This window comes from Gigantopelta aegis, chromosome 10 (genome assembly GCF_016097555.1).
Source record: "Gigantopelta aegis isolate Gae_Host chromosome 10, Gae_host_genome, whole genome shotgun sequence".
NCBI classification, from domain to species: Eukaryota; Metazoa; Mollusca; class Gastropoda; order Neomphalida; family Peltospiridae; genus Gigantopelta; species Gigantopelta aegis.
The window spans coordinates 10,974,609-10,997,738 of NC_054708.1; the positions used below are offsets into that span (position 1 = coordinate 10,974,609).

The 23,130-nt window shown below is 35.1% G+C and overlaps 1 protein-coding gene across 3 annotated transcripts; it reads right to left on the reverse strand.

Annotated features, from left to right (window-relative positions):
- Positions 1 to 349: 349 nt before the first annotated feature.
- Positions 350 to 23,038, reverse strand: LOC121384369 (probable tRNA(His) guanylyltransferase). Of its 3 annotated transcripts, none has more exons than XM_041514735.1 (6): positions 22,912 to 23,038; positions 8,817 to 9,138; positions 3,377 to 3,553; positions 2,624 to 2,793; positions 1,640 to 1,836; positions 350 to 1,022 (listed from the first exon to the last, which is right to left on the reverse strand). In XM_041514735.1, exons 2-6 carry the CDS (start codon positions 9,083 to 9,085, stop codon positions 891 to 893), a joined length of 945 nt encoding a protein of 314 aa, XP_041370669.1. In that variant the 5' UTR covers positions 9,086 to 9,138; positions 22,912 to 23,038; the 3' UTR covers positions 350 to 890. The 3 variants fall into 3 exon arrangements, with proteins under 3 accessions (XP_041370669.1, XP_041370668.1, XP_041370670.1); XM_041514734.1 differs by lacking the exon at positions 22,912 to 23,038 and adding an exon at positions 22,435 to 22,462; XM_041514736.1 differs by lacking the exon at positions 22,912 to 23,038 and adding an exon at positions 18,918 to 19,065.
- Positions 23,039 to 23,130: the final 92 nt, after the last annotated feature.

Here is a 23,130-nt window from a genome sequence, read left to right on the forward strand (position 1 = left end):
TTAGCATTAGACGAGATGCTGTAAGTCATAGGAACAAGCCCCATGTGGTTTGTTGAGTTTCCCCACAACTGATACATAATGGCCAGTCTATGGGAAAAAAAGTAACATTTAGTGACTCCTTGGTACAAAGGACACAGCAACAGATGAAATCATTCTCTCATCATGATCAGCCATTTTGTATGAGACACTTGTATCATCCGGTGTTGCCTTTAGGCTCTCTCATTGCAGAATAGTATTAACAAACCCCACCCCACTTCTGTTCTATTGTTACTCCAGATGCCAAGATGTGACCACACAAACGTGGAAACTTCAACAACAAAATTATAATAAAATAAAAAAATTAAAAATAATCTTTTTTTCTTTTTTTTAAAAGATACTCCATTCACCATCAATAATAGTACATGTATATATAATTTACTACAAATGTTCATCACCCACAATACCAGGCAGAATGTGTAAAGTTGGCAGTATCATGCCTGGTGTACATCACTGTTCCTTTCCCCCCCCCCCCCCCCCATATGAAATGATGGTATGAACCAATTGTCAGTTCTCGTCTTCACGAGTCTTTTCTACACCTTATTTTTTCTTCTAAAAACATACATTAAATAATACCAGTATTTTAACATTCGATATTGCATAAATGCACATTGTTTTGTATCTCCATACTTCAACCACCTCGGGGCATAAGACCCTAAAATACATAAATGTAGCAGTCTGAAAAGATGTAGTTTTACTTCCAGCCATGTGAAGGGTGGTTAGTTTTCTGGTCGGTGGTAAGTCACTTCGATAATTTCAAGTGGAAATCTGAATTCCCTTCCATTTCACAAACGTGGCCCATTATTTCACAAAACGTATCCCGGTTGCAAGTTACAAACAGGTTCCAGCTGATCTCATTTCTTTGAGTTCAAGATTTCTGGATGCTCATCCCAAAATGATCTGCCAATAATATCACAGTGAAGGGTGAGGATTTTCACTTTAAACTTTGTGCGTTTGGCAAAATCGCTGCCACTTGCTTCATCATTCTGAAAAAACAGTTTTGTTATAAAAATTAAAGTCATTGTTAGCTGTTGTGGTTATCAATACAGTTAAACCTCTCAAAACCGGACCCTCTGTAAACTGGAATTCCCTCAAAATTGGACATTTTTCATGGTCCCTTTTTAAATATCTGTGCAGAAAAGAACCTCTCTAAACCGGATACCTCTTAAAACTGGACTTTTTACTTGGTGCCGAGGGTGTACGGTTTAGAGGGGTTTCACTGTATTTACTACTTAATAAACTTTTACACCTTCATTTTCTTCTAAGCTGACTGAAAGTTTTATATTTTCTTCATGAAAACTTAACCAGAACTCCCATTTCATTATACACACAGACGCAATATAATCCCATTCACAACAGACAGGAAAGCACATACCACGGCCTTTTGACAAGTTGTAGTGCACTGGTTCGAACGAGAAAAACCCAATCAGTTTAACGGATCCACCGAGGTGGTTCGAGCTTGTGACGCAAGCACCTCTTTCTGCTAATGGAAAAATGTAGGAAGTTTCCTATAAGACTATTTGTCAGAACTACCAAGTGTTTGACATCCAATAGCTGATATGCTCTAGTGATGCCGTTAGACACAACAATCTTTAACACATACCTGGTTGACGATCAGCACCGTTCCTTTGCGGTAGAGTTCCGGCAGGTTGTTGTAGTTGATGTTGAAGTCGGAGTACAGTAGTTCGTTCTTGTCACTGGACAGCGTCCCCTTCAACCGCTCCTGAGACTGAACCGGGGTCAACCCGCGTTCCTGTACCAGCTTCCAGAAACATGTGTTGTACAGATTGTTGATGTGACCTGACAACAAACAGCTTACACGGTCACCATCCGGTTACAACTGACAAAAGCAAAGTAATGACTGGCTAGATTTGCCTCAAAAACAAAATTGACGCAACCCAATTAACTCTAATGTAATTCTGCCCAACTTTCCAGTATATGAGATTGGAAGTGGGGTGTATGCAGTAGTTACATCCTGAGGACCTGACCAGTTTTTGCCAGTCTACATCACCAATTGTTCGGGATGAATTTCGGCCATTTAGTCCCATGGGTGTATGTATAATAAAATTTAAAAACTGTCAAAACAGAATTTCTACCAACTGAAAACAATACCAAACTAAAATAGTAGGTCACATCTGATTCAATTCAGATCTCACATCAATATGACCTTTTATTTAACCAATCAAAACATCGCTGACATACATCTGCCATCAACTTGAAAGATTTAGCTTGACTTCAGAATGAAATGTTACTTGGATGTCAAGTGGTGTTGGATCATGTCAAATCAAACACTTCCTATCATATTGTCTTAAGAGGAAACCAGTCATGGGGCACTGGATGGAACAGGAAAAACCTGATCAGAAGATCAGTCCACTGACGGGGTTTGATCTTGCGACCAAAGCACCTCATTTGGGCACCATCCCGACTACTGGGGGAGGGCAACCCATATTGGGGAGGAACTCACACTATATGAATGTACGTATGGTTTTATAAAATTTAATAGTTTTTTTTAAAAAGGTTTGATTGGGGAGGCCATGCTCCCCCCACCCCCTCCCGACCTGAACAAGGCCAGTGACATGAGACTTACAGTCAGCCTGCCTCCAGCTCAGATAGTCTCGCAGGTTCTCGTCTGTCGGGTACAGAACAATCCGGCCATCAAATGCTGGGGCGTACTGCAGGGGTTGGGTGCTGAAGAACCGAGGCCAGTTCATCACGAATGCCGAGGAAAACAGACTGACGACATTTGTCATGATCTTACTGAAACAAACGTATAGTAGGAAAGCTTAGCAAAATTACCGATAATTCTTGTTGATGTCAGAAGCAATCACAAAATACAAAAGACTAAACCCAATGCTAACTGATGGAGAATGGCCAGTACAATCACTAGCTTGGCTAAAATTACGCATTTAGTGTATTAAATTAAAACATTTCATTACAGCAAATCATGATGATTCTTAATAGGAAAATAAGTATTCAGGGGTGGGAACTGGTGAAATCTAGAGTGGTTCGGGGTGGTGAACTGTAAAAACCCAGGAAATCTTGAGGGGTCTGGGGACAAGGACGATTAAAATGCGAGGAAAAGTAATGTTCTATGAGAGGGAAAGCGCGGATGCGAGGAGAATTCCCAGCCCTGGTATTAAAAAGTATTAAGTTTTAAGATATCTAGATTTATTGTGTAAAAGTTGCTTGAATGTGTTTCTAGAGTAAATCTACAGGTAACGTCTATTTACAAAACCGTAATAAACTGACTGCTATGCGTACCACTGCTAAAACATATGACTCGGATAACAACAAAATCATCATTTTAAAAAGAGAGAGTTACAAGAAGTGTTGTGTATACCTGGCTCTGCGGTTATACACCACTGAATCCTTGCGGAAGACGAAGCTGTATTCGTCACTCTGACCGTACGCTAGAACACAGTCCTTGAAATCATCCATCACCGTCTGCGCAGCCCGCGTCATCAAACCCAGGGCGCGCTCATCATTTGGCTTCACGAAGTGGTGCATGTCACAAAACCTGAAACAATAGCAACTTATTACCATAAATTAGGAATCGATAACATGACGAAATTAAAGGAACTATTCTGAATTTGCTGCCGTTGTAAAATCTTTCTGACTAACACAGCCTTTGTAACAACTAAAATTACATACATATATTACAAATATATCACAAATAAAATACATTTTGTTTTTTTAATAATAAAAGTGTCTCTGTATATCCAGTCTGTTTCTGGTCATCCTAATGTTTGTAGTCACTTAAATTTCATTTTACTTTAAAAAAAAATTTAAAAAAATTGTAGGTACGAAATTATTGCGAGGTAAAAATCTAGTGTCGGCTTCTAGAAACATTGAGGCATTTAGAAACACTTTGTATATCCAAACACTGATATTGTAAACAAGAAAATGCATTTCATGTGTAATTTTAGTCATTAAAAATGCTCAGTCTGTCGGAAATGTGTTATAACAGCAGCACACTCAGGACAGTATGTTTAAAATCTCTTTTTACATGTTATAATTACCAGTTTTATAAACATTGCACACAGATCAAACAAAACTCAATTAACATATCACAATATGAGATATAAAAACCAGAAAATGCATTGCATTGGTATGCTAAACACAGGGGCACATCCCCAGTACCCTCCCCTTGGATCCACCCGTTATGAGCTCCACCCCACACTCAAAATAATAAATGACAGAAATTATTATTAATGATTATGATAGTCATTTTGATTTTGAAATTTGTCCACTCAAGTATGCCATCCCGATCATGCCTCTAATAAAATGTGAAAGTGGGATATAATAATTGTTTAGTATTGCCTGTTGGTGAAGTATAGAATATAACGTGAAAGTGGGATATAATAATTGTTTAGTATTGCCTGTTGGTGAAGTATAGAATATAACGTGAAAGTGGGATATAATAATTGTTTAGTATTGCCTGTTGGTGAAGTATAGAATATAACGTGAAAGTGGGATATAATAATTGTTTAGTATTGCCTGTTGGTGAAGTATAGAATATAACGTGAAAGTGGGATATAATAATTGTTTAGTATTGTCTGTTGGTGAAGTATAGAAATTAATTTCTATGCAGGAGTATATTTTACTGCTATGAATTCGGATGTCATGCTGATCTGCTGAAAGTCAAAAGCAAACAGACCACTGTACTTGATATGATCAGTGAATATCACCCTGTAATCACTGTTCAAAAGATATTAAATCTGTTATGTCAAACAAGTCAACCGCCTTGAATAAAGACACCAATCTCGTGCATTCACCCGTGACACAACAGCTGACATATACTGAAATCTGTCATGTTGAGCCGTCATGTCAAAACACCACTATTCTCAAATATGTACACGTGTACACATGTATATATTGTCACCAACAATCACAGAAATTAACACTAAAGTAAGCCTTGAATTTATCAAATAAAAGGGCATTGGCAAGGTCATTTGGTCTAGATTGTTTGGGGGTTTTTTTTTGGGCTTTTTTTTTTTTGGGGGGGGGGGGGGGGTGCATTACATTCATTACATCCAGAAGTTTCTTAATATTAACACACTGATCAGCACCCATTAAAAATAAATAAGTCAACAGTTTCATGATTTCGTAATAAAACTGTTAAATTCGAGCCCTGCAAAAGGAAAGGAATTTGTTTTAGCTTTATGATATCCCAGCACATTTTAAGCTATGGTTTATCATTTGTACAACGTGAAAAAAAAACCCCAGATAGTGAAACTTAAATGCTACTGGTACTTAATTTAGCAGCAATGCCAATGTAAAAGTTGAAGTAAAATTGATTAATGTCAGCATTTGTTTTGCTGATGCGACTTTAGTGAAAATAAACACATACTAGTGTGCTCTGTAGACATTTAAAATACAAGATTGTTTTGCCAGGTAATTTTCTGAATTGTAAAGGTTGTTGGGTGTGCATGCTGCAATAAACCAAGAACGGCAGTGATTTGCATCTCTAGAAATATAGGTAAGTAATAGGTCCCTTTAATTCCTGGGGCAGGACGTAGGCCAGTGGTAAAGAGCCCGCTCGATGCACGGTCGGTCTGGAATCGATCCCCATTAGTGGACCCATAGGGCTATTTCTTCATCCAGCCAGTGCTCCACAAATGGTGTTACAAAGGCTGTGGTATGTACTATCCTGTCTGTGGGATGGTGCATATAAAAGATCCCTTGTTGCTAATCGAAAAAGAGTAGCCCATGACGTGAGGACAGCAGGTTTCCTATCAATATCTGTGTGGTCCTTAACCATATGTCCAACGCCATATAACCGTAAATAAAATGTGCTGAGTGCGTCGTTAAATAAACCATTTCCTTCCTTCTTTTCTTTAATTCCTTTTTAAAAATGTTTTATTACAAGTCAGGTTACATTTACAGACTGACAAAAAGCGTCAAATTATATCTTAGAGTTTCTGACTATAAACAAATACTGGCAAGGTAACCCATGTCTTCTCAGATTATCAAGTCACTTTCAGACTGGTAAATTAATAGTGCACAACAATGACATTGTGATAAAAGAATGTTCGAGGCCCAAACTTGTAACTTGATAGATCTACCATACATTATTCATTTGTTTAGGGTATATATAAGCAAGGCCAAGAGTTGAAATTATAGTACATTATTCCTGTTTACTTGTTACTGAGGTCAAAAGTTAACATAGTCCATTAGACTTCTTTGGGTTTTTCTTTCATTGTTTATTAATCATGCCAATGTTGAAATAGTGTCTTTGTTTATTTATTTTATTTATTTTAATTATTTATTTATTTATTTATTTATTTTTCCAGCCAACTGGTGTAACAAGGGCCATAGTATGTTATATCCTCTCTGTGGGATGGTGCATATAAAAGATCCTTTGCTGCTAATCGAAAGGAGTAGCCCATGAAGTGGCAACAGCGGGTTTCCTCTCTCAATATCTGTGTGGTCATTAACCATATGTCTGATGCCATATAACCGTAAATAAAATGTGTTGAGTGCATCATAAAATAAAACATTTCCTTAAGTTGATTTAGTTATATCTGAGACCAAGATTTGAAGCAGTGCATTTATATTGTTCCAGTTTGTTTATTTATTACTGCGACCAAGAGTTCAAACAGTACAATATTCATACACAGACATCCAGCCAACCATTGATTTACTACGAAGGTGGCAATGTTTACACAACTATTTATAATGGCTGTAAACAAGAATTAGCTTCAGTCCACTCGAGATCTATTACACTGGTAAATCAGAGTACACACAGTGCCACCAGAATAGATCCAAGGCTAGCAACACAACACTTGTTCTTAATGCCAGACTTAACGTGAGACTTGGAAAACACCAATAACCCATTTGACTGGCTGGACGTTTAAATAATATGGACAAACCAAGTTAAACCTTGCTTCAATGGAAAACTGTTCAACCTGTCAGTAAAGACCACCCAGGAGTTCAGAGAAAAATGGCAGATCTATATGGTTTTACATGTATATACATGAACATGTAGACACATACTCTAATAGTATGCAAGTGCATGCACAACAAACATACCGGTAATATATAAATATCAGGGTATCATGCTAGATAGTAAAATGGGTATACCCATACCATACCATACCCAAAAGTTTTTGCAGATTTTATTATTTTAAGTTAACCTTTTGACAAAATTAATCACTCTTATCATTACTGTATGATTTTCTTAACACTAACCCTAAACCTAACCCACTTTAAACCTAACCCACTTTCTTTCTGGAGGACAGCAGGTACATGCAGCTGACACACTGTAAATATTCAGTTACATACCTAAAAATGTCATTTATGTGTTCATTTTAGACAGGGGGTTGTTTTAAAGGCTGGCTCATCTGTCAACTTATTTGGCAAGAATTTTTTAAGTACCCATACAAGATAAACCGTTTTTTTACCTAAGGAGAAACAGTTTATTCCAGGAGTCGTAAACACACACTATTGTAACTAGTGACAAAATAAAATCATTAATGTACATTTCTAATTCACTGTAAATTATAAAGATTGTTTTTAATCACTTAATATTATACAAATACTACACAAATAATAGTCAATTTTTCATAATATAAAGCAAACTATTTTAATTTAAATCAACCCTGTTAAACTATAAAGTTCACTGTTAAAATCTTAAGTACAAAATATGTATGAAATTTATGCATGTGTACCGGTATCATGTGAATAAAAATAAATATTAGGAATTTTTAATTATGGCAGAAATATATACTAGTATTTAATTTGGCACCAAATACATAAGACACATTGACACATATTTTTTAACAATTTATCATAAAACATAAAAAAACATATATTAATTAATCATTTAATTAATGCAACAATCTCAATAAATTTGTATAAAAAGACAAGTAACTTTCACCAAATTATCTATTAAACTTAAAAACCCAGTATTTTTGTAACAAAATAACAATTATTATATGAAATTACTTCGCCAAATTAAAATAAAATTTGCCGAGTGTTTTTGAAATTCGCACTTGGTGAATTTGCCGAGTGTTTTTGAAATTCGCACTTGGTGAATTTGTCGAGTGTTTTTGAAATTCGCACTTGGTGAATTTGCCGAGTGTTTTTGAAATTCGCACTTGGTGAATTTGCCGAGTGTTTTTGAAATTCGCACTTGGTGAATTTGCCGAGTGTTTTTGAAATTCGCACTTGGTGAATTTGCCGAGTGTTTTTGAAATTCGCACTTGGTGAATTTGCCGAGTGCCAGAGCTAGCTCTGCTAGTCTTGCTCATGTTACATATGTAAATCAGTAACTGGGCAGGATACAAGTATAATACAGGGTACAAGTATAATACAGGGTACAAGTATAATACAGGGTACAAGTATAATGCAGGGTACAAGTATAATACAGGGTACATGTACCACTTAACATTCGCTCAGGATATTTGGAAAAACGTGTCAAGTAAAGCAAATTAATTTATTGTATTCCCTGGATGACATATCTAATTGTTGTCATGTATTACTATGGTGGTGTATAAAACATCCAAACCACATAGTCTCAATGATTGCATGATGCACAAATAGTTTATCCTTAGCAAAAGTTGAGTAGTAGAAGTTGAGTAGTATATTAATAACAACACTGGCATATATTACATTTGGGACCAAAATCTTAAGACAGATTCTATTTAACCAATCACTGAACAATACAACAACAAAAAACCCACATATTACCAATTCTATATTACCAAGTTTATATTACCAATTCTTTAATACAACAATCTGATCAAATCTGTAAAAAAAAAAATCAATAATCCCCTTACCTGTGAAAACTTTTCCCATCAATTCTCACGACAATCCAACAATTGGGCAGGCACCGGTCTTCCATCTCAAACTGCTTCACATACTCAAACTTGCTCTTAGCCATTCCACTGCTCGTGTGAAATTGATCACAAGCCTTCCATAACCAAAACAATACCGATCTGTCGAGTGCACCACTTGTTTTAGACCCCAAGTGGATCACGCAAGCCGCCTGTCTTGAACAGGTAAGGACACAACGACTACTCCTGGACAATACCGGGGTGAGGATCATTCCCTGTTCATTGTGCTGGTCTTCACTGGGGCTTATCACGACCGCCTGCCAACCTGTGGAACACACCAGTCATCAAACATGACAATAACTTACTGACCCCGCAACAACACACAGGCTTTTAGTTTATATTTTATCCCACAAAACAATGTGGTTTCGAACGTAGATCAACAAACAATCAACAAACAAACAAACTAACCACAAACAACAAAGCATTAAATTGATTAATAACACCAGTCTTAGGTAGACAACTGAGGTAGTTAGGATGTGTGGTCAGGACAGTAGTCTTGAACCTTAATTGGATATAAGTATGAAAAAAAAAATGAAAAAAAAAAATGCAATGAAATGCAGTTATCTAAATTAAAGGCAAACAAAACATTTATTAAAATAATAATAAAAATAATAAATTAATTTAAAAAAACCAAAACATTTCATTATTCTGCTTATTAAGCTGTATATATATACATGTATATGTGTGTATATATATATATATATATATATATTTTTTTTTTTAAACTTTTAGAAACAAATAAAATTCAATGTGATTTTATAAATGAAACAAAGGCAAAATATTTATCAAAAGTTTGAAAGAATGTTAAATATTTCATAATAAAAAATTTGTTTTGTGTTTCCCCAATATTGTTACCATAACAATATACATGTACATAAAAAAAATTTACAATTCTTATGTGAAATTAAACATTGCTTGATGTTTAAAATATATTTTATTGTGCTTTTGACAACTTCATAATAGCAACTACAGATTTTTTATTCATAATACTCAGGGCTTCTAGATTATGGTAGCCCCACTCCCATGGCTAGTGATATTCAATGTTGGGCTAGTAAATAACTACCATTGAAATGCCCGATGACTAGTGATTTATTTATTTTTGTCAAATGTTGCAGTTAAGTCTATTTTGTAAATATGAATATCCTGCCCTCACCCAAATCCTCCAGTGTTAAGAGTTTTTAAGCTCTATCTCCCTCTTTAGGTGACATATCTGATTATTACTAATTATTTTGTGAAATTGTATTAACTTAAAGTAAAGTAGGGCTAGTGAATGTTTAATCGTGGCTAGTAAATTTTTAAAAATCACTGATCCCATGGCTAGTGGATTTGATGCAAATTCTATAAGCCCTGATTTAATACTCCATAGGCAGGACAGTAGCATGGGACCCTAATGATTCACAGTACATAATAATTGTATTAATTTAGTCAATTTTAAAATTGATTTGTAATTTTATTATAATTACCGTATTAGTTTAAGAATCTTCTTAATTGTTACTTGAACCAAAACATGCTTAAATGAGCCTACCCCGCTCACTGAACAAAAGAATGTAACACTATTGAGTTGTGATATTTAGTATTTACAAGTATAGAAGCACAAAAGGTCATAAGAACAAAGTATATTGCTGCAATTTGCTTGGTCGAGTTTATGTCTTGATGCAATTAATAAAAAAGTAGCTGTTTTTTTTGCAATTATTTTCATTAATTTAGCAGTGAGCATATTGTTGCATGGTGTTTAAAAAATATTGCTTGCAAGATAAGGGACAAACCTTTTTGTTTTTTAAATAGTTTTGGTCATTTATTATTTTATTTTTTTTACCTAAATATTCTTTTAATATTTCTTCAATATAATACTGACTAGACATATTGTAGTGATATCCATAATTTTTAATGTAAAAGTCAATACTGATCTACATCCTAGTTTACATTTTAAAATTTTAGCAACCTTATTTGCTTCCATAGAAAAATTATTGATGTGTGACCTCACATTTTTACTGATTTAACTCACTAACACGTAAAAATAAACATGCACATGCAGACAACATATATTTGGAACGATCACCATAAATTACGAAAACTATAAATGTTTTAATTGTATACGGGTCCTGTATTTTTTTACCTATTTTGGTTCATGTACCGGTATAAAAAAAAAATGTAACTGAGAATTTGATATACTTAAAATTTCTTAACTACTTGACTGTCTACACATCTAACTGTGAGACTGGGAATGTACAAACAAACGGTAGGTGGCGTATTCCTTTTAAAAAAGGAGGAAATCCCAAATGGAATGACTTATCGGTACTAGAGACCGCGACTCAACAGGGTATGAGTATACATACAGTGGCCTTTGATTTACATGTACCAGTCATGGTACACTGACTGGGGCAGGTCTAAATCCACCTACATGAATGACAATCAATGTTATGATTTATCGCACCTCAGATGAGCACTCTACCACAAAACTACATCCTTCTGTTAGTTGTGTGTGTAAGAATTTATGCAGTAGGGTCTAGAGTATGGTGAGCAAATTTTAAAAGGGGGGTGGAATCATGCTCCCACAAAACATACACAAAAATAAAGATTTGATTGGAGGGGTGAAAAGTTTTGACCCCCAAACCCCCCTCGCACACACACCTGCCTGTGCACATTTTAGAAGCTCTCACAAAGAATACTTAATGTACCCAAATCATCTGATTACTTTTCTATATTCAAGTGCAGACCATTAAAACCGTGCTACTTATCAATTATGTACACTCAACCTAACGGTATTGTCAAGACAGTCAGTGACCGCAGTATAAACAAGACTATATCCAAACCATTAGAACAAGATAAGGCTGGGATATAAATATATGTATACTCATGGAAAAAAGATTTCTGGTCATGTACTGCACAAGGTATTTGTTTAAAGGTAATGAAGGAAAAATCCAAATGTTTTCAACAATTTTTGGTCATTCATAAAAATTGTGAGATGATTTGTACAGTTATGTTGACGTCATCATTTATGTTAAATTTTAACCATTGACAAAGTGTGCAGTTGCCTGAGACCACAGGGTTTTATTTCTCAAATCTGACTTGACGCCCATGATTTTGACTTTGGGAATTTTCAGTTTCATTTTAAAAACATCTCATTAAAGCCAAGTTAGAATTTAAAAGAGTAATACTATATATATACTGAGAGGCATAAATAATGCAATAGGTATTTCACTGATATTTTCTTATAGAAATGTTATTTCATCTATATTAAGGTTGCAAACAAATGACATATTGGTAACAACTGTAACTGAAAGAAGATATTGTTCAAATTAGGAATTTTTAAAAATAAAATGTGGTTTTAAACAAAAAACACAGCTTAGTTTTTTGGCAATAAAACAGCAATTTTTCTAACATTACTTACCGTGGCATATTAAAAAATTAAAAATTAAAAAAAAAAAAAAAAATGCACATGCAAAAAGATTTTGCTGTGTTGTTCAATAAACACCCAAGTTGTTTTTTACTGAAAACTCATTTTATTTAATAGTTTTCTGATTTGAACAAAATCCTCTTTCACTTACAGTTATCATTTGTCATTTGTCCACATACTCAATATACAATATATATGATCTGACAATATCATTTTCAAAATATATCTTTATATAATAATAAAAAAAAAGGTAATTATTTACATCCAGATTTGGAATTTTTTACTTCAAAATTGAGAATAAAAAACTGACATAGCCGGTGGTGAATGGTGCCAATAATCATCCGTCCAGAAACCTAGCTGATAAAACTCTGGACCATTTTGTTTGGTGCACAGGAAGTTTTTTCATTGAGTATACAACAAAAGGGCAGAATATAGCTACATGTAAGTGGCTGACAGTGGCAGAGTGTATTCATTATTAAATGTAGGTTATTAAAATGACCATTGACACCAACTTGAAAATATTGCCAATAAGGTCCATGGGTGTTAATTATGTTTGAACACAGTAAAATTGGATTGGGACTGTTGATAGTTTTTTCAGGGTGAGCCGACTACATAGATTGGGTAAACATTGATCAAGCACTGGCTTCCTGAACACATTTCAGCACATAAGAGTGTTTTGAACCCAATTCGTGATGTGCCTCTTCTTGATAGCATTATTCCAATAGCAGAACAATGTATGCTTAATCGAGAAATAATAACCAGGAAGAACCAGCCTCGGTGGTGACATGGTTACGCCATTGGACATAAGGCTGGCAGGTACAGGGTTCGCTGCCTGGTGAGTTTTAACGACTCGATTGGTAGGTGTAAGTCTACACCCTCTTCTCTCTCACTAACCACTAACACTTAACAACTAACCCACTATCCTGGACAGACAGCCCAGATAGCTGAAGTGTGTGCCCAGAACAGCTTGCTTGAACCTTAATTGGATATAAGCATGAAAATAAGTTGAAATGAATGAACCAGGATTTAAATGACTATGGTTATTGGGCCAAAAGTGACAAGGGCTTATTCAGGGGCTGATAATGTAAAGGGGCTTAATGATCCGAAAAGCTGATAAACCTTGACATTATGTTGACACTAGTTGTAACTAGAAAGTTTAAATGCAGTTTGGTGGCCTTACAATGGGCCGTCACCTAAAGATATAACCACCACGTAATTGAACAGCCCTTATTAGCTGTGGTGTATACAGACACTTCTGCGTTAAGTAATGAAGATGACAGCCTTCATTATGGTTGTATTTATGGAATTAATTTCTATATGTACACAATATTTAGTATGATGTGTGTATGGTAGTCGACTGGACCGTGGAAGGTGGTTCGCAGTACAAATCAAAAGAGGAGAAGCAGTCAACACAACTGGAAAGTGTTAATATGGCACTTTGTATAAATGATAATATTACAGATTTATCTTGATGAACAGGCCTTTGGATTTCACGGTAACGATTGTTTCCGGTACCGTGTCGGTAAAAACACGGAACAATTCTTTTTCCCCCCCCATGACTATTATATCGAGTACGACTGTTCAACAAAAATAATATAAACAGTTTCCGATGGTTTCCCATGTTCACAAGGCACGGAACTGAAAAAGGTGTTCCCATGAAGTTTGAAATCCTATGGCCTGATGAACTAACCTGGTCCCAAAGCTGGGAGAGCAGGTCAACTTGATCCAAAACCAACTCACCCTAGCCATTGGTCAATTTGCCCTAAATTGCTTAGTCAACTCACTCCCCAAAAGTTATCAATTCACTCCAGTGTTTGGTCAATTCACCTTCACTTCACTAAACTGTCCTTTATTGTGCCGATATCATTAAAAATTAATGTCTGCTACTTGGGTGTGATGGAACTGCAATATATTTCATGCCAAAACATTCACTGGGGGATTCAAAGGTGTCAACTGTCATAACAGTAAAACGAACAATGAACAATTATCAAAGTGCTTTCGTCTGCTGCAACCAGACCGGCACAGATACGTTTGCGCTAGCTAATAATTATCAGACAATCAACCAAATATGTTTGAAACATGTAAAAATCCTTGCCATGCCTGGAACTCAATAGCAAGACTGCGTAATTTATTAATGATGACTGCAATGTTCACTGATTGGTGCTGTGTCCGAGACAGAATGTTGATTGCCAAGACAGCATCGGATGTCATGATTGACTTCAGTCTCACTAATTAAAAATAGTTACGTGTACAGACTCACAAACAACTTTAAAGTAGGCTTTCAAAACAGTTTGTTGTAATACCTTAAGTTTGTAAATGCCAATTTACCATCATTTAACCAATTACATAATATTTATGAGTTAAAAGAAATTGCATGGGAGAATAAAATATATGATCAAACTGTACCAAACTATCATCATTAAATAATAGAGTAATTATTGGTAATAAGATATTCGGACCACTCCTATACACACGTGTTCACAGGAAATTGTGTTGGAGGAGGTCTAGACTGTGGCAAGTGAAGTCTGTAGGAGAGGTTGGGTCATGCATGCTCCCACGGAAAATATTTGTAATGTTTTTTTTTGCTTTTTAGCGGAGAGTGTTTCGACCCCAAAACCTTCCCTGCACATGCAATATAAGACCAGTTTTAATAAGATCAACAAGTGGTCATAATAGCTATGTTTTCACAGTAATATTAATAAACAAGCATTCGGAGAGTACTGTTAAAGCAATACATGTCCCCTACCGGGCCCAACAAATTTTTACATTTCCTAAATCCAACAACCATAACTCTGTGAAAAATGGGTTAATCTGATAAAGCTATATACAAAATTTCATCTCAATATCTTCAGCAGGGCTTGCGCTGTCGGTAGCCAAATTAGCCATTGGCTAATTTTTACAAAAAATGGCTAATAAAATTTGCAAGTGGCTAAAATTTTGGCTAAGCCGTTTTCTGTCTGCTGATGTAAACAAACAGTTACATAATCTATCCAACACCTCCAACATAATAATACTACCAAATATTCAATTAGCGTAATAATGATCTCGTGACCGGTTAACGAGAAACGGTGTCATGCAGAATACAGCATAGGCCTTATAATGTTTGCTTATTTTAATAATCACGGTTATTAATTTTAATGGCATGCATTCATCATGTATGACAGCAATGTCTGGAAGATCTGTAACTTGTTATTTTTACTTTGTAAAATCTTTGAACCAAAAACAGACCGACAATGCATGTCAATTTGAATACACATGCCAGTTCAGGGCCGAAAGACATGTAGGCTATCTCAAGGGCTGAGTTCAGCCAGACAGAGCAAAAACAAAAACGTTCGCTAGACTGGTTTGTGCACTTCACGTTAAACCAAATGGACACGATAGAGGTCTCACTACACAGATCACTTCCGGGTGACAGTTCATTCATCACGGTCCACTATAGTTCCTAATTGTGACACATGTTATGGTTCACATATTCACTTCTAGGAAATGGTGAAGAATTAAAACAATATGTATGTTTAATGGTAAGCCTTCTGGCTGTATTTTGCCCATGTCATTTTGTATTATTGTGCATCGACCTTTTGGGACATGGGTATATAGCGCAAGTGACAGCCGGAGTGAATCGGTTAATGAACCACCTGTTCGGACCGGTACTACAGCCAGATGCGGTCATATAGCAAAAAACTGAGACGGAAATGTTCTCAATTTTGGAGTGGAAATAAATGCTTATATAATGTATGTTCGCAATGGTGTATGTTGTTAGTGTCAACGAGAACCCGTTCTATGGGCAATCTTCGCTTGAAGTTGGTCAGTTTAACATGTGTTTCAATGGCAGATGACATCTGTGTAGTGAGACCATAATGTAAAACATGAAATTACTGTTTATCCCAAAATATATAAGTTTAGCAAGCCAAAATGAAAATGTACTAGTGTAGCATCCTTATAAAGGTAATTACATTGATGTGGATTTAGCTGTATGGGGGCCCTATTTGGGAGCAAACATGGGCTTTTTCATTTATTTAATTTTTTAGGGGTGTGTGTCAAAATGTATATTCTAGTGTTTCTTACGAATAAATAAATGATCATGTCTAACACTGAGTTTTCATTGTAAAAGGTCCAAGTCACAAGGTCAATATCCAAATTCACCCATTTCTCTGATTTTGTGCCGCGTGTGACAAACAATGGAGACATACGTATTGCCGGACATTAAACCAAAAATAATACGATTACGCAAAAGTAAATCTTGATGTGAGTGTGTTGGTTGTAAAAAATTAGTAGGTAAAAAAAACAATTTTAATAGTTGTTTGTATCAATGAATACCTAACTGCAGTTTTTGTACCCGTTATTATTCCTTTGTCTTTGTTAATTTCGCACGCATGCAGATCGCGATCGCCGGAAAACGAACAGGCAGTATTTAAATTGCAGTTAATGATGGAAACTAATATTTTAAATGAACTACCTAGATAATTAGCTTCTTTGTATGTTCCCTATATCAGAACTGAATACAAATTAGTTTACAATAATCATATGTGATTTGTTAGATAATTTTAGATATAAATTTGTAAGACTGAGGTGACATTTCAAATGACTTAAGTCAGCTGGATTTTAAAAAGACCGTAAATTTTAATTTTATTAAAGGTTTTTTGTTTGTGGGGTTTTTTTGTGAGGTTTTTTTTTTAATAAATGGAGTATTCTGTGAAATCGGCATACTTAGCTGAGGTATTTTGTAAGCAGAAATCAAAACAAGCATTTAACTGTGTAAAACAAATTTTGGCTAAAGCATTTTCAATATGGCTAATAAATATTCCATTTGGCTAATATTCTGGCTACAGGTATTTTTGTATCCAGGGTGAGCCCTGCTTCAGCAAGTATTGTAAAAAACAAATGTCCAGAAAACAAATTTCCTATCTCCTCGATTTAAGGGCCATAACTCTGTCAAAAATGGGTAAATCGCCATGGAAGTCAAACTTGATTAGCTATAGCCTATAACGCTAAAGTGGGTAAATCGCCATGGAAGTCAAACTTGATTAGCTATACACAAAATGTCAGCTCAGTATCTCAAGGCATTGTGAAAAAAACATCCAGAAAACTATACAGAAGGATGGGAGATGAAACCTTTAGTCCCTTCCATTTGGAATGACAGGGAACTAATAAAAGTAGTAGACCTACATTTTTAATGAATCGTCACAATTATGGACAGTAAATTTGGATAGAGGCATTTTGACCAAACATAGAACAGAGTTGACCAGCATTCAGATCTGGTATAGATACCACTGATGTCCCAAACTACCTTCAGGTAATGACAAAAAAACATAAATACGATATTTACAGAAATAATATTCTACATTTTTCAGTTACGGTACATGAAATAAAATATATTCCATAAAATCAACATAAAACTAATCTATTCTAATAAACAAAAGTATAACACTATCCAGTAAACAGGAACGCATATTAGTTTCTAACTGCATTCAGGCACATGCATTTCGGAAAAAATATTAATTTTTAAAGCCACTACATAATAAAATATATGTTTCTGAAATATGAACATACTACAGTGGTTGAACACTGATTAATTTTGTTTTTAAGAAAAAATTCATTGTCATAAGCAGTCAGTTCACCTCTTTTTCCACCACGATAGCTCACAATACTTGATGTCAATACAGATAGGCAATATGATCATACGATTCTAAATTAAAACAATTTTTATATTATTCTGAATAGACTATGTCTACTATTCACTATAGTAGGGGCACAAAAGAGTTTGTTTTGATTAAAGACACTACTAGAGCACATTGATTTAAATATTAATCATCAGCTATTGGATGTCAAACATTTGGTAATTTGACACTTAGTCTTAGACCTGTTACATTGTTCCATTAGTAGCATGGGATGTTTTATAAGCACCACCCCACAGACAGGACTGCACATACTACGACTAAGTAAAATTAATGGTTTTGGGGGTTTGTGAAATTTTGTATTTAGATACTGTTTTTTATACTTAATTGTCTCAAGTTTGTTTTGTTTAACAACACCACTAGAGCACACTGATTTGTTAATCATCAGCTATATTGGATGTCACACATTTGGTAATTTGACATTTACTCTTAGAGAGAAAACATGCTACATTTTTCCATTAGTAGCAAGGGATCATTTATATGTAACATCCCACAGACAGGATAGCACATACCACAAGTTTGTAAAATTAATGCTTTAAAGGGTTTGTAAAGTTTTGTATAATTTTGATATTTGTCTGAAATATACTGTAAAAGTCACAAATGATCGACTAGCAAACGACAACAAATCAGATGTTGATTGCATAAACCGTACATGAGAAAACAAACTAAACGGTGTTTGATGCATAATGAAGTTTGGGGCAATGAGTCATATCATTGACTATTATACCGTATGGACACTAGCCCGAGTACTCTGACTGTAAGACAGCTAGACGGACATTTGGACATAAATACGCTCTCATTACAGTCAGAGACCAAGCTATGTATTTTTTTGGCTATTCCTGACAACCAAAAAGTTGGCAAAGATTTCCGCTCTAATACCACAACAATACTATGTTTGACGTCAAATACCTTGACATCGATAATCATTAACTGATTAAAACAAATCCACATATTAATCACTAATACACATACTACAGAAAGAAATCCGACAGCATCCATGCTTCGTGACACTCTGTCGCAAGAATTACAAAGCTTGGTGACCTATTTCGTGACGTAGATCATGTGATCGCCCACTGGGTGATTTCGCCTTGTGCAACAGTTACAGGGGCCGTCTCATACCAAGTGATGTTACAACATGGAAGAGTTGGTTAATGGTTACCTCTCTAACACAAATATTTGACATCCAATAGCCGATGATTAATGAATCAATGTGCTGTAGTGGTGTCGTTACACAAAACAAACTTTTTTTTGGTGACTGTCGGGCACTTGTCGTTTTGAGATGGCCCCTGGAAGACGGAATGGCCGAGTGGGCGATCATGTGACTCATCGTCACGATATAGGTCAGCGAACTTAGAATTCTGCTGTCCGGAGTTTGCTGAAGCTTAGCTGAATGTGGGTGCTGTCGGGTTTCTTTCTGTAGTGTGTGTATTAGTGATTAATATCTGAATTTCTTTTAATCAATCAACTCGAAAATGATCGATGTAAAGGTATTTGACGTCAAACATAGGATTGTTGTGGTATTAGAGCGGAAATCTTTGCCAACTTTTTGGTTGTCGGGAATTGCCCAAAAAATACATAGCTTGGTCTCTGAATGTAATGAGAGCGTATTTATGTCCAAATGTCCGTCTAGCTGTCTTACAGTCAGAGTACTCGGGCTATATCATGGATACCAGCCAGCTTTTGAAAGTGTTTTCATTTGTTAAATCATAAATGAAAGGTCACCGGAACACATAATATGATTGGACTTGGTAAAATATATTGGCCAGTCTGAGTGGCTAGTAATGATTTTAGTTCAATTGCTAATGTTGGGATCTTATAAAATGAGAACTGAAATTCTGTTCATTAATAATGACAGCCCATTATTCTCGGAACCGAACATACGGGTACTTCGGCCCTATCCGCCATTGTTTATGCGCTTCTGGGTAGAGGCACTAAAACGTGATAAACCTGATTCAATGCCATGGCTTCCCACACAGAATGTGACTACGTTGAGTTTAATGTTATTGCTTGTCCACAATAACCAACGTTAATAGCAACCAAAATGGTTAAAGCATGTGCAATTATAACATTTGCACAATATACTGTAAATAAAATACACAATTCCATCTACTTCCATGAAAAAACAAAACAAAAACAAACCCGGATGCATCCAGTTCTTGAATAAAGAGTATACTCTTTTTATCATCAAATTTGTGTGGTCTTCATTTTTCATTTAATCTAATTTTAGAGTTGATTGGACATTCTCTATACTTGTATTTATTTTGCCATCTTCGGCTGCTACATCTATTTATTTATTTAATTTTAATTTTTTAAATAAAAGTATATGCAGTTAAATTACACACACACACACACACAATAATTTATTGTAAGTTTTTTTAAAACTTTATTAAAAAAAAAATTGTGTGCAAATGTCTGTAGCAAAATATAGATTTTCTTCTACTTTATATATAAATATGGCTTCCCCCCCCCCCCCCCACCCAAGATTGTCTCTACTACTCAAGATTTTGCCTCCTACCCAACTCCAGATATTGTACCTGCGGACGTGTAATAGCCCAAATTTATAATGTATTAAACAGTAAAGGTATACTTGTATCTCGGATACATACATACATACATACATACATACATACGCATACATGTGTATATATATATATATATATATATATATATATGGACACATACATGTACATGTATATGTTTCTGGGTGTTTTTTAATTTACTCTTGTTATGAATCAATGTAATTTGTTGGTTGTGGCACATTTGTAGATTTTGTTTCTGTTCAAGTTAAAGGACTTACCTTTTTGCATCTACATGTCGTTTTATGGTATTCTGCAGTTCTTCAGATTATGTGTGTGTGTGTGTGTGTGTGTGTGTGTGTGTGTGTGTGTGTGTGTGTGTGTGTGTGTGTGTGTGTGCACACAATCTGCTTCAGCAATTATCTGCAATAAAATGAATGGTCATCTGCCATATCAGATATTTGTTTTCCCTTCTGAAAACAGTTTCACATAGAGAATAATATTGCATTTAACCATCTCATTCATACATTTTCCTTGAATATGCTACATAAGTGCATCTATACAAGAGGTAATTTAACCCTGGTTAAAAGCAACTTAGGTTAAATATGTGTAGTCTAGCAGAAGGCATATTGATACAGATCAGTTTACCAACAGTCATGATAATTGCCTCTATCTCATTTCTCCACCTGTATCTTATGAAAAATTAGTTTTGTACATATTACTTAAATTTTAATTGCAATAACAATTCCAATACAGCCCAAGACTGAACAAGAAAATATCTGCAATATCCACCGACTAGATATAAACATCTATATATATGTATGTGTGTGTGTGTGTGTGTGTGTGTGTTAACCATTATTTACTCAGGTAAGTTTTTGTGTTTTATTAATAAATATACCATGTTAAACCCAATATTAAAACATTTGTATGTTTGTTTGATGAGGTAACACTATATTTTTGTAGGTTGTAGACCGTGACATGAAAATAACTGAGGGGAGTTATTAATTGCTTCCCTAACTTAGATTATGGGGGCCAATTTAAAATATTAATATTCACATGCCAAAGGGAGCTATATATTATTCTCCTTGAACTAATCTCAGGGGAGTGATGGGTAGCTAGAGAGATATAACTCCCCTTTGATGACAAGGTCTGAGGTTGGCTATATTTTATTATTGCTATTTTCTTTTTGCCTGCATTCAACCTGTAAGAAGTACCGGCCTCGGTAACGTCGTGGCAGGCCATCGGTCTACAGGCTGGTAGGTACTGGGTTCGGATCCCAGTCGAGGCATGGGATTTTTAATCCAGATACCGACTCCAAACCCTGAGTGAGTGCTCCGCAAGGCTCAATGGGTAGGTGTAAACCACTTGCACTGACCAGTGATCCATAACTGGTTCAACAAAGGCCATGGTTTGTGCTATCCTGCCTGTGGGAAGCGCAAATAAAAGATCCCTTGCTGCTAATCGGAAGAGTAGCCCATGTAGTGGCGACAGCGGGTTTCCTCTCAAAATCTGTGTGGTCCTTAACCATATGTCTGACGCCATATAACCGTAAATAAAATGTGTTGAGTGCGTCGTTAAATAAAACATTTCTTTCTTTTTCAACCTGTAAGAAAGGCCAACACATGAGATAATTTCACAATCTGTAAAAACTAAATCATTTCATTATTTCAAGAAACTGGGGTGTTTTGTTTTAAAGAATAAAAGAATGTATTCAGTGGAACATTTTCACTGTTGCCATTACATCTATATAATAAAATGACAATAATAATACTGTAATTTAAAGTTGTAAAGTACTTACCATCTTTGCAATTGTTTAATTATATCAAAAATTTTTTTATCTTGAATCATGCATACAAATTTTATTATTATACACATGTACATACACTTTATATATTTTGTAACCCACATCATAATTATTATATTAATAATTATCCTATTATTTCAAAGTTGTTAAAATTTATAATTAATTTTACCTGAAAATTGCATTAACAAAAAATTATATTTTGCCCAACCTGCTTCTAGTCGGGTCCCTTCGACATACTAGCTATACAGAAACACGTAGGTAAAAAATATAGATTGTACTAATTCAGATTTCCGTTGTTCACTTATGTTATATGACAACCCAAGCTGCTATAATACTCATAAGACATGCTGCAACTATGTGTTGGCTACAGAAAATAAATGACAATATGCAAGTCATGCAAAAGGTTAATATGAAAACTTTATTCTATGTAAAACAGTAATCACTAAGGCTTTACTTCACCCCCAAAGACCCGGATGATCGGTAACTAGGCCGTGTGATGTCACGCCGGTTCCGAGAATATAACGAATTTACGTGCAGTTCTTACACGTGTACATACTCACGCCTACTGATAGTAGTGATAATCATTTGTAATTGACAATGTATTTTACGTATAGTAAATGTTTACAACTGTAAACTTATATTTTACCTTTAAATTAACACCGCCTCATCAACTATACTCGTGTCATTAATTATAATTTATATTACAAACGTTCAAAAAGTGATAGAAAAACAAGTTCACTTTACTTCTATTTGTTACGCCTAATTCATTTAACAACAACGACCTATTTCCAGTGCAATAAAAATGTATATAATTTCTGGAATGTCATAATGATCGAAAACGCACTACCCTCCTACATCATGATTA